The sequence below is a fragment of the Notolepis coatsorum genome (genome assembly GCF_963971535.1).
Source record: "Notolepis coatsorum genome assembly, chromosome: 19".
Classification (NCBI taxonomy): Eukaryota; Metazoa; Chordata; class Actinopteri; order Aulopiformes; family Paralepididae; genus Notolepis; species Notolepis coatsorum.
The window spans coordinates 56,217,124-56,230,909 of NC_140183.1; the positions used below are offsets into that span (position 1 = coordinate 56,217,124).

At 39.8% G+C, this 13,786-nt stretch overlaps 1 protein-coding gene across 2 annotated transcripts in view; it reads left to right on the forward strand.

The window, feature by feature from the left end:
* ctps1b (CTP synthase 1b) overlaps positions 1-13,786 on the forward strand; it is a 61,636-nt gene that overhangs the window by 31,798 nt on the left and 16,052 nt on the right. For both annotated transcript variants that reach the window (XM_084336440.1, XM_084336441.1), the window contains 3 exons: positions 64-119; positions 8,480-8,576; positions 9,269-9,413. In XM_084336440.1, the coding sequence (XP_084192566.1) occupies positions 64-119; positions 8,480-8,576; positions 9,269-9,413 (298 nt within the window). The remainder of the gene's footprint in view (positions 1-63; positions 120-8,479; positions 8,577-9,268; positions 9,414-13,786) is intronic.

Genomic DNA, 13,786 nt, shown 5'->3' on the forward strand with positions numbered 1-13,786 from the left:
CTTTGACAGCCTTAATATATATAGCCCTTTGGTCGGTTGGTGATGGCTGACGTGTCATTACAGGAAAGCTGTATGGGGATGCAGAATATGTTGACGAGAGGCACAGACACAGATTTGAGGTAAGGTTTGACTACACAGAGAACACGCTTCAAAACCTTGTGGGGAGAGAGTCCTCACCGGAATCCCGCCCGGTAGTTCAGCAAGGAAATTAATGGAAATAAAACTTAAATGACCAATTCAATAACTTGTAAGTTAGGACAGGTATAATTTACATTTTGAGTTTTGTCGTTTTCCCTGTAGCCATTGGTTTTGTACTACCGGTAAGTATACTCTCTGGAAAGTGTGAACAGTGCAGACAGAGGGTTAGGGTTGAGTGAGAGTAGCAATGGTGATATTGGTCGCAATATTTTCATATTTTGAGTTAGGGCTGGGGCTGGGCGATATGGCCTAAATATGATATCACGATATTTTCTGACCTTTCGGCGATACACGATACACAGGCTCTACGCTAACCTTTTTCCCAAGGAGCACATGTGCTCCTAAATGAAAAAAAATAGGAGCACACAAAGAAATTTAGGAGCACCCACAAATATTTAGGAGCACAGTGAAAATATTTCAAGAGTTTATTATTTTTTTTCAAAAATAAATGTATATTTGTACTGTGCATGCATGTGTGTAAATTAGCTCTTGCTACAACCCTGCATGTTTACATTTTGTATTTTGTACTTGATGTACATGTGCTGTCCCTATCAAATAAACTATCAAATCAAACTACTGCTACAAAAGGTTCAGTCACTTAACTTTAGCTTTTGCCCCTTTTATGCATACAATGCCTATGTTTTGGCTGTGTTGCTCTTCTAGAAAAATAATCCTTTCAGGGTTGCCTATTGAAATACTGTACACCTCCAGTACAGAAACATTGTTTATGAGTTTGCGTGTCAGGTAGACCATTGATTGACAGTCGAGTCTGCCAATTACATCACACCGCTTGCACTCCAGCCGTCCGGCGCTGCAGCTGGACCCTATTGCCCACCTCTGCTGTTCATAACGCTAGCCAAGTTAGCTGTACACACAGATACACAGTGGGCCAGTGACTTTGGTGTAGGGGTGTAACAATGCATCGATCCTAAGGGGGAAATTCAACTGCATCAATTTGAAAATGTTAGAATAGATTATCGCAATTTTAATGTGTACACGTTATGTTATTGTCATGTCCGTTACAGCCAACACACCGACATACGCTACTGCATCAACGTTATGATTAACAAAGCAAGGCATTCGTTTTGTTGCATTAACGTTATATTACTATTGCTATCGATACATCTAGGTGTTCTAAAATCTATTGCTATTGGTAAGAGAGATACTATAATAAGTTAGTGTCTCGGAAAATGAGAGCCCTGATCGTAATGGCGGAGTTTCAGGAAGTAAACAAGCAAACTGAGAGCTTCCGATTGGTCATTTGCTTTATTTCCCATGAAACCAGTCACTTCACTCTACTGTGCTTGGACCGTTGGCTTGAGTGCAATGTGGGACTTGTAGTTTTTTAACGATTCTCAGCGGAGAAATAAAAAGTACGACTGAAGGCTGTAATCTGCAGTCGCACACCGGCGTGCGCGTAATTGATTTTTGAGGTTCGCACACACATATTTTTAGGGGCATATGCAAGCAATATGGTCGCACTGTAGAGCCCTGTGTCACGATGTTTTTCTTTTTCCCCCCCAAACAATTCATTATTAGGCTTACCAAGACAGTATTTGAGTTTGCAAGCTAACATTAAAGACAAAATAAAATACCCATGCATTTAGCATTTTTATATTATATATTAGATTTGGATTATTAGATTATATATTGCATATATTTAGCAATGAGATATTATATGATTTAGATATGAAATATGATGAATTGAAAATGGGGGACCCTGATGTAAACAAGACAAAAGTCTTTCTCTGGTCTGCATCCCCTTAACAATTGTATGTATTGAGCTGTACTGTACCCATTCTGCAATATGTTAATAAAGTTTTGAATCAATCAATAGCATTTTAGCATTTTTATGAAACTACTGTATATTTGTATGTCTCTAAATGTTTTGGTGAATTGAAAATGGAGGACCCTTATGTAAAAAAGCCGAAAGTCTTTTTCTGGTCTTCATCCTCCAGTCCACTGTTGTTGTATTGAGCTGTACTGTATTGTACCCATTCTGCAATCTGTTAATAAAGGTTTCATTCATTCAATCATTCAGCCGGCAACAGAATAATTTTGATTGACAGTCGAGTCTGCCAATTACGACACACCGCTTGCACCCGCCCTGCTGTTCTTAGCACCAATCGGCAAGCGCTATTAGTTTTTTACTTTCCCCTCTGTCCGCCATTGATTTTGACAAGAGATCAACAACAGCAACAACGTTAGCTCGCCGCGGCCGACGAGTTAGATTACCAGCGCACCGCAGCATGACTAAACGAGGCATAATGATTTTACTGCAACGAATGTTATAATAAAAGCCTTTCCATACATCTGTCTGATTGAAAACTTTAACAGACCGCAGAATGGGCACAACTCAACACGGGCTGAGATATGAATGAGTAATGCTTGCTATCTATGTCGTCCTCGGACGTTGCTGGGTAAATACGCTGATGTTATTGAACGTGTAACTATATAACGTTAATGCCACAAAACGAATGCCTTTGTTAGTCATAAGTAGTAACTTTGATGCAGTAGTGTGTGTGTGTGGGGGCGGCGTTGTTCAAAAGTTTGAACGTGTGGACCAGATTGACGTGACACAATCCTCTTGGGCAAAACATCACGATATCCACGATACGTTAAAAAAGTGTATCGTTAATGAACTGTACCCGATATTTATATAATATCGTCATATCGCCCAGCCCTATTTTGAGTCAGGAAATGCACATAAGTAAGTGCAGAATGTATGGAGCAGCTGCCGTGCGGTAAAACAAGCCCTGTCTGATGCCCTGACCTCCCTGTGATGGGAAGAACACAAAATCAATCGACACCGGAAAATCAATTATTCCTGCCCTATAGGTTAGAAGCTTTTCATCTCCCAGAACATGGTACTCTGCCTATTATGGGGGTGACAGTGGCTCGGGAGGTAGAGCAGTCGTCTGGTAATCCAGAGGTTCCCGGTTAAATTCCCGCTCCTCCCAGGCAGCATGTCAAAGTGTCCTTGAGCAAGACACTTAACCCCTAATTGCTCCCGGTGAGCAGGTTGGCACCTTGCATGGTTGCCTCCGCTGTCGGTGTGTGAATGTGTGAGTCAAATGTGAGGAACAAATTGTAAAGCACTTTGGCAATTATTTTTATTGAATATGTATTTTAAGTTTTAATTTTGCGCTCCATTCATTTCCTTGTTGAGCTGCCTGCCGAGATTGCTTTGATGATGCTTGAGGAACAAATTGTAAAGCGCTTTGGATAAAAGTGCTATATAAAAAAGCAGCCATTTACCATTACATATCCCTACCTACTCTACGCTGCTGGCCAGTATGACTTTTACTACCATAATGTCTTTATACTTGTGTCACTGTACATATTGATACTACAACTCTGTACATACATCTGATTAGCACTATTACTCAGTAGTACTAATTTATATATTTTATACCAAGTTTAATCACATGTATATTGTATCTTACTATAGCACTTTACTGTTACATTAGCACTTTGGTTGGTTGCCAAACTTCTTTCCGTTGTACTGTGTTGTATAATTACAATACATTTTAATCTAATCTAATCTAATTTAAATTTTAAAGCCTACATCAGGGGGTCTTGATTCAACAAAGTGGCACTCGACCAGATAAAGTTTTGGAAATAAGAAATTGAAATCAAGATATTAAAAAGGTAATATTGGACCAACCCAAAGAATTCTTGCCTCACTGATTTGGTCAAAGCTTAATATGAGCTTAACTCCACATTTTCTCAGAAAGCTGACTATTCACTCAAACAAACGTGGTACGAGGTGGGTGATACAGGGTGAAAACTCTTGGCCAGACAGTTGAAATCTAGGGAAGCTTCCCGTCAAATAGCTGGGATCAAAGATAAAAAGGGTGAGCTCACCACTAACCATACTGAGGTTAAGCATATATCATTTTCATATATAAAGACTGTTATGCTTCAGAAGGCCTGTTAAACATCAACAAAAGGGAGACCTTTTTCAAACATTTATCTAAACCTTCAGATAAGGATAAGCATTGGCTCGACCACGCTATTAATATTGAAGAGCTGGTGGAAACGATTAGATCACTGCCTAACCGGAAGACTCCAGGCATAGTAGGAATCCCCAGTGAGTTTTATAAAACATTTGCAGAGCAACTCACGCCAGAGATTCTCCAAACATTTGATGCAATCACTGGAACTGGAGATCTCTGAAAATGGGGAAAGACCCACAAGAATGCAGTAGCTTCCGCCCTATATCACTTTTGTGTTGTGATGAAAAGTTGCTTATAAGACCGGCAGCAGAGTTAATTGTGTTACACAGACTATTATAGATCAGGTAGGGTTTGTTAAAGACATAAAATCCTCAGACAAACTTAGACGTTTCATAAATATTATGTTGAAGGCTCAAGATTGTCCATCCTCAGTAGCTGCGAAATAAATATGAAGTACCTAGCTATTCTTTAGAATTCTGGGCTGAATAACGATACCTGATGGTTTTCGACCCCCTCTTGCATAAGGTAGAGCTTTTATTTAAAATCTGGGATAAACTCTTGATCTCTCTGTGGGGCAGAGTCCAAGTTATTACACGGCAGCGTGGCTACATGAGTGGCGCTCATGACTCATGATCGGAAGATCACCGGTTCGAGCCCCGGTCAAGGCAGTTGTTGGAAAGTGTTGTTGTTGTTCAGCAGGGGGCACTCTGTCCTCTGGACTAATCAGTAACAGTGCCCCTGTTACGGTGATAGGGACACCGTACAGCTGCGAGTGCCGTCCTTCGGATGAGACACTAAACCGAGGTCTTGACTGAATTCGGTCGTTAAAGAACCCAGGACGCTTATCGCAAAGAGTAGGGGGTTCCCTGACGTTCCTGGCCAAATTCTCAATTAGGTCTCTGACATCAAGGCCACCTAATCATCCCTTCCCCTTAATTGGCTGATATCAATCCCTGTCTCCTGAGCCGTTCAGCCATTGTGTAGTGTCCCTGTGTGTCTATAAAAGCACTATATAAATGTAATGAATTATTATTATTATTGTTATTGAAATTGTTATTGTTCTCTGACTGACTTAATTAGCATGCTGCCTCTGAATATCCCTGCAAATATATATATTTTTTTTAAAACGTTGACCAGTCAGCTGGTTCTTTTAGCGTTTATCGCTTTTTTCTGGTCAAGTATGACCGACAGAAACAGGTTGAATGGGGGTATAGATCGGGGGAAAGACACTCTGAGAAAATACGGCTAGTCCGGGAGTTGAACTCGCTACCCCAGATCCGTGACGCGCACGGTTGTCCCCGACGCCGAAATAGCGTTCGAGGTACGCGGTGAGCTACTGGAGCTCCCCCCCCTGCAAATATATTTTAATCTATTGACTGAATGTTTTACGAATTCATCTGGGCTGGGGAAAAGAGCCCAAATTAAGCTTAGTAGGCTACTCTAGTTAAAGCGGGACTGAGGCTACCGAATAGGAAACACAGGAAGCCAAGAAGCCTTTATAGTTGATCAAATATGGTAACAGAAATGAGCAGTAGAGCAAGGTGGAATATAAAGGCAAGCTGACCTATTAGACAACTAGAGACCGGTGCAAACAGGGTGCTCTCACCCAACAAGACAACTAGAGACCGGTGCTTACAGGGTGAGAGCACCCTACAAGACAACTAGAGACGGGTGCCTACAGGGTGAGAGCACCCTACAAGACAACTAGAGACAGGTGCTTACAGGGTGAGAGCACCCTACAAGACAACTAGAGACCGGTGCTTACAGGGTGAGAGCAACCTACAAGACAACTAGAGACGGGTGCCTACAAGGTGCTCTCAGCCAATAGGACAACTAGAGACAGATGCCTACAAGGTGCTCTCAGCCAATAGGACAACTAGAGACGGGTGCCTACAAGGTGCTCTCAGCCAATAGGACAACTAGAGACAGATGCCTACAAGGTGCTCTCAGCCAATAGGACAACTAGAGACCGATGCCTACAAGGTGCTCTCAGCCAATAGGACAACTAGAGACAGATGCCTACAAGGTGCTCTCAGCCAATAGGACAACTAGAGACAGGTGCCTACAAGGTGCTCTCAGCCAATAGGACAACTAGAGACAGGTGCCTACAGGGTGCTCTCAGCCAATAGGACAACTAGAGACGGATGCCTACAAGGTGCTCTCAGCCAGCACCACACAGACTGCAGGACATAGTATACACCAAATTATCAATTAAGCAATGCAAATTTTAATTTGGCCCCATTATTACTCATGCGATCCGGATATGGCGTGAAACACAAAAAAAATATTTTAACCCACATAAATGGCATAGTCATACTCCCCTATTCAATAACAATGCACTCCTGATTGGAAAACGACCTATAAGATACCCTAATGGGAAAAGCAGGGCATACACACATTAGGAGATGTTTTCAACAAACGGGTTTTTTGTAGATATGAAGAAATACATAAAGAATTTAATCTCACCAGATCCACATATTATTTTTACGCACAGTTATTGGTATGTTTGAAGGCTCATGGAGTCCCATTAAGGATACCAATTGAACACCACAGATACCACAAATTCTTCTATGAAAGAGAGACATCGAGAGGTTTTGTATCAGATTTTTATCATCAATTACTAACGTCCTCGTATGGAGTCCTCCCCCTAGACTCAGTCTGGAGGAGGGATATATATCAGACCTGGAAATAAATGTTGATTGGCAAGAAGCCTGGGCAAACGTTCGACTTGCGTCACGTAACCCGGACCATCAACAAATCAATCTTAACTATATTCACAGGACATACCTGACTCCTATAAGATTGAACAGAATGGGACTTAAACAAGACTCCAGATGCTCCTTATGTACAAAAGGGGAGGAGGGTACATTTATGCACATGTACTGGGATTGCCCACCAGTTAAGATATTCTGGAAAGAAGTGTCCCAGCGATTATCAAATTTCTTAATTCTGAATATACCTGTACACCCCTCTGTATTGCTGTTGAATGATGTTTTTGAGTTTGCAGTCCCTATACAGCTAAAGAGATTAGTTTTATCAGGTATCACAGCGGCTAAAAAGCTGATAGCATCACGATGGTTTCAACCGGAAAAAATTTGTAGGAAGGTTTGGATTCTTACATATCTCGATGTGATTTATCTAGAAATATCCACAGCAAGGATTTTAGGTGTCAGTGAATCCAAAATTGCAATGTGGTTAGAAGTGGTGGAGAGAATAAAAGCTAGCATATGAATTGTTGTGCCTGGTAAGGAGCGAATGATAATGGATGGATTATCCAAGTGGGGGTCCGGGGGGGGGGAGCGAGCGAGAGCATATGTGTGTAGTGTATTAGATAGCAAGTATTAGGTATATATCTTGTATATTAAATTTATTTAAATGGTGATTTAATTGGATGTGTACTGTTAATTAATGCTTGTATATCTAATTTTATGTTTATGTTTATGTGTATGTTTAAAAAAATCATTAAAAAAAATATATATTAAAAAAAAAAAAAAAAAAAAAAAAAAGTGCTCTCAGCCAATAGGACAACTAGAGACAGGTGCCTACAGGGTGCTCTCAGCCAAAAGGACAATTAGAGACAGGTGCCTACAGGGTGCTCTCAGCCAAAAGGACAATTAGAGACAGGTGCCTACAGGGTGCTCTCAGCCAATAGGACAACTAGAGACCGATGCCTACAAGGTGCTCTCAGCCAATAGGACAACTAGAGAGAGATGTCTACAAGGTGCTCTCAGCCAATAGGACAACTAGAGACAGATGCCATTGCCTACAATCAGGGTGCAATGATCAGGGTAGGGCTCGGCAATATGGCCTATAAATAAGTGTATTTTCCCAACTCAACATGTATAAGGAGAGTGTGCAGATAACATATATAAGTGAGTTTTCTTTTCTTTTTGTGTCTGTGAGAGAGCGAGAGCCATAGGAGAACGCAAGGGAAGACGAACAAGCTGCAATACATTTTGTATATTCGAAATATCACCCACCCCTAGATCAGGGTGTGCTTGATTCGTCTCCTGCTAGAGGTTCCGTCTTCAACTTACACTTCCATCAGTGGTGGAGGTGCCTCAATGCCCAAGTAGGATTGTTGCTTCGCCTAAAGTTTAGGAAGGATGCTTGCATCCTGTCCCCCAAAAGGAGTGGGCCAGGTATCCATAATTAGAGTTATTAGTTGTAGTTGTTACGGTATTATTAGATGACAAAATTGTGTGCAACAATATCATAATTTCATCACAATATGATCTCGACACAATAATATTGAAGGATCCCACAGCCCTATTGGCAGGTTATAACCTATGTTAAGTTATGGTTCTCTGTGCTTCTTGTAGGTGAACCCTGAGCTGAAGCACCACTTTGAGGAGAGGGGCTTTCACTTTGTGGGCCAGGATGTGGAGGGAGAGAGGATGGAGATTATTGAGCTGGAGGGTGAGTTCTAACGGTCAAAGACATGAAACATCCACACACACAGCCACACACACACACACACACACACACACACACACACACGCATGCACATGCTGTATATGTGTGTTTTATTCCTCAAACAGTGAGTACTCAGTAGTTCTAGAGTACCTATTGATTAAGGTACATTTGGTTCAACAGCTTCTCTCCAAATTTGTCTTTGATTATTATTATTGATGGGATATACTGCCATTCTACTACTATTATTATTATTATGTTCTACTCTATTATTATTACTATTATCTATGATTAACCCTTTTCCTGCCTGTACCTCCCCTCCCCCATGCTGCTATGGTGGAATGAACTTCCCACCACAGTCAGGACAATTGCAATTTCCCTCCAGCAACTAAAACAACCTTCTTCTTACTGACTTTTACTATTATGTACTTTGTTACCATATCTATTCTACTATTCACTATGTACTATGTTACTATCCCTATACTACTACCTACCATGCTAATATGTCTATACTACTATGCACTCAAGTTCAACACTGTTTGATGAACAATACCACTGACCCTCAGTTGCCAGAGGTGTACCCCCCCCCCTGCTGACTTGTTGTACACGATCTATAAGTCACGTTGGAAAAAAGCGTCCGCTAAATGACACCTGAATTTCCCCAAGGGGAGTAATCAAGTAACATGTGTCTGTTTCAGATCACAGTTACTTTGTGGGGGTGCAGTACCATCCTGAGTTCACCTCCAGACCCATCAACCCCTCTCCTCCGTACCTGGGCCTCCTGCTGGCGGCAGCGGGGAAGCTGCAGAGCTACCTGCAGAAGGGTTGCCGCCTCTCACCACGGTAATACAGCTCTGCAGGAGTGTCTTGGCATTTAATTTGACATTTAATAGTGAATCAACGGAGACAAAACAAAAAAGAGGCAAAACCGTGACGTCTCTATTCTGTGATATTGCAGCCAGGTCTTTTTGCTAGGAAACCAACATGTCCCGTGGGATTTCAGTGTTATCTGGGCCTACGTTGAACTTAAAAAACAAACAAACACATAAGGCAGCTTATATCTTATTTAATTTCCTTTATTCAACGTTATCATCAAACCTTTATTTAAAAACACGAAGACCATTCATGGTTTCCCTCATTTATGTCCAGTAAACCGACAGTAAATAAGACTAAATCAAGTTAAAACAGGGGAAATCTTCTAAAACACAAGATTAAAAACAAAGAAAATCATCTAAAACCGTTACAGATCGATATATAGTGGTTACTGATCTTGATTTGAACTGTGCGCATGTTGGAATCCATGAGTCAGGACATTAACAAACATTCCAAGCTCAGAAAATGCTTGAGGGACCTTAAGCACAAGCCAGTCATTTGAGTAAGTTAGACAGGGTCCAAAGTTCCAATCCAGCAGCATTGTGATGTAAGGGGGTAGTTTACCAATAAGGGATTTGTAAATAAACAAATATCAATGTTTAGTGTGCCTCTCTGCAAGAGAAGACTAACCAACCTTATTATACAGGAGACAATGTATCATAGCTATCGCTAGTAATGAATCTGAGGGCAGAGTGATGGACTTGATTGATTGATTGAAAAGTTTATTAACAGATTGCAGAATGGGTACAGTACAGCTCAATACATACAATTGTTAAGGGGATGCAGACCAGAGAAAGACTTTCGTCTTGTTTACATCAGGGTCCCCCATTTTCAATTCATCATAACATATATGACATACATGACATACAGATAGACAGTACTGCTACATCTATACATTTATGACATATCAGATTTGCAAATACAGTACTGTTTGTGATACAAAAGTGTCCAGAAAAAGAGTGTATATACATTTGGCGTAGAAACTGTACATTGGAGGACAGAGTCAAGTGCTTTAACAGTGGAAATGGCAGCATGTCTATACATTACATCACCATAGGCCAAAACTGATAAGAAAACTGCTTCAACTTTCACACTAATGACCACTAATCAAAGGAAAGCTGGTTCTATTTCTATACAAGAAGCCTATTTCTGTCGCAGCTTGTTGGCAAGGTTGTCTATATGGTATTTAAATGCAAATTTCTCAACTTGGTGACTCAATGCCAAAACCACTCACAGTAGATATACTGTATGTTAGCCATTATATTCAATATTTCTGGCTCTTGTAAACAGCATTTCATTTGTTTTACTTGCATTAAGTACCAATTTGTAAGCATTAAAGTTGCAAGTTCTCAATGGCCAGTTGTAGAGTGAGCAATACAATACAAAATAGTGTCATCAGCATACAGATGGGATTAACAACGATTCAAGGAAGAGACCATATCATATAAATGGTGAAGGATGGGACTCAAAATGTAACTTTTGTTATTGATAAAAATTCAGATTGGGCATTTCCTCTCAAACTCTAATTTTGAAACCAATCACATGCCTTTCAATCCAAACTAATTCTAGATACTCTTTGTAACAGCAAAGGATGATCAACTGTATCAAATGCTTTAGATAGCACAGTGTTTCTTCCGGTTTTATTATATAATTTGTGGGGGTTTTCTATACTTTATTTAACCAGGGTAATCACATTGAGATTTCAGTCTCTTTTTCAAGTGGGGCCAGCCAAGAAGGCAGCATACAGATAATTATCACATATAAAACAACATTTAAATCTATTGTAAAATAAAACACGAGCACTCTATGGCAAGCAGGTGTCCAATTCTTTCTTGTAACTAATGTAACGACTGAAATGGTGCTGCGATTAGCTCTAAATCCAGATTGGTACTGGTACTGAGTGACTTGAAAGAAAATACTTGAGTTGATTGTTTACCAAAGATTCCAGGACTTTCGCTGAGCAGGGTAGTTTGGAGATTTGTGTTTGTAAATCTTGTTAACATATGAATAATGTTGGAAAATCTAGCATATTACTTTAACATTACATATTATGTATGCCATTTTATATGACTTCCTTGAATCTGTGGAAGATATTGTTTGTTAAAGGTTTGTTGTGTTCCATTGTATTACACATGCAATTTCTGGTGGGTCTCATGCACATTGAATTTAAAATAAATTATTTCCTTCCTTGCCTGGCTACCCCACACGAAGAGTAAAAAACGTTTATAAACTAGGCAGTACATTAGGTAAGCAGTGTTCCTGGCTCCAAAAAGCACAGCTAATTGTTTAATTAAAGCGAATCTATTGCTTGTGTCTCCCATGTGACACCACAACATGCAATAATAATTCTGAACAGCTTGTTTTTAGGCTTCTTAAAGGGATAGTTCAGATTCGCTTTTTTTACATTAAGTGGTATGAAATACTTGCCAGTGGTGTAATCGAAGCATAGCCATTAGCTGACTTACCGAGACCTGTGGTGGAAGTTCTGACCGTGTTCAGAGTGAGCCAGGCAGGTAGAAGTACCTACCGTATGTAATCTATGTAATCCACAGCACCTAAATAACATTTCAAACTGCCAAAAAAAAACACTCTCAATGAGTTCCACTCTTTCACTCGTACATTTATTTTCTATGCATGGCCACTGTGTTGAGTGCTACACGTTGGTGGTGGAGGAGGCAATTTCAAAAATCGCTATAGAGAGGCGAATGGGACCCTATTCTGAACAAATATGTACGGTAGTCAATTGTGAGAGACAGATATTTTTTTGATCCTGTTTGAGTTGTGCCATGAATTACACATATGATATTTGTCAATTTAAAAGATCATTTTGCAAGCTAAGAAAGTTGATTGACAAGCAAGTTACCGGTAGCTAACATTATCGATAGCATTTTATCTTATAACGTAATGTTAGCTAGCTGAAATTACACTTTTAAATCAACAAACATCATATGAGTAATTGGTAATACGATTAATTTTGTAATTCGATTAATTTTGTAATTCCTTGCAATACATTTTTCAAATTAATACAAACAATGTATGTCAATGTCAATGCTAATATGGATATTAGGAAAAATAATAATAATAGGATTGATTGTTTCGCCACCTTATTTTCCAAGGTTTAGGGATGCATGATATTACTCCGATGAGCAAAACTGTGCAAACATATAGCACATGATTGATGCTAGCAGGGTTCGCACAGGGTCCTTGAAGTGCTTAAAGTGCTTGCTTTTTGGAGAAAAGTCAAGGCCTGGAATTCCTTGAAAACAGCAATTTTTTTTAACAATGTGCTTAAAAAGTTATTGAAATTCAAATCAACCATTTGCATTGAACGTTTTGTTTATTCATGATAAAAAAAATTCTGAATCAAGAAATATGTATTTTTTATTTAAAGTGTAACTAATTGCCGGAAATAGGTTTTAAGCCATTAATATTGGATCTGATTTTTTTCAATAAATAAAATGAAATAGTGCTTGGGAAAGTACTTGAAAGTCCTTTGAATTTCATTTAGCAATGTCAACATCAATGTTAACCAATGTTAACCTCTTAACTCATTGAGCGCCACGCTGTTTTTCCTGTTATATTCTATATTATAGCTATGGAGACAATAGTATGGCTCATTTGACAGGCACTAATTATATTATAGTCCAACATTGACAAACCAGTTCATTTCTACATACTTTAGTTTGTGCGCTATTCCATGCTAAACATTGCCCCGTTTCAAGTGAGATATAGATAGTGAGATATGACGTGTTATATGCATATGCGCAAATCGTTCGGGGTTGCTCGCCTGAAACCATTATTATTTCCAAATCAAAGGTATATACCATTTCTTCACAAAATCATCAAGGGGGGGGTCGTTTTACGAAGCTGCGATCGTTACCAAAAGCATGTTTTAGGTTCTGTAAAATACGATGCTGTGATCAATACAAAAGCATGTTTTAGGTTAGGTAAAATTGATCTAAAATAGACATTACCTTAGTCAGAAGGTACTCCAAAATGAATAATCCATGTAGTTCCATCGCGATCACCATTACTCGTGTGCATTGGGTCTGGCTATAATACGGGAAACAATAAGTTTCAGGCGAGCACATCTCCGACAGATGGCTGTGTGCTGATTCACTTTGAGGGGGAAGGGATTCCTGCAGCCGGAGGTACCGAGGCACTGAAAGACACCTTAGAGACCCAGTTAAAAAGGTAGGCGATACTGCCACCTGTCGGGATTCGATCGTCATTGCAATTATAACGTAGGCAGCGGTGCCAGGGAGACACAGGCAGGTCCACATGAGTGTTTAGAATGGGAAAATTGAAAAAAACAAAAAAAGGATCTAAAAACGAGAACTAGT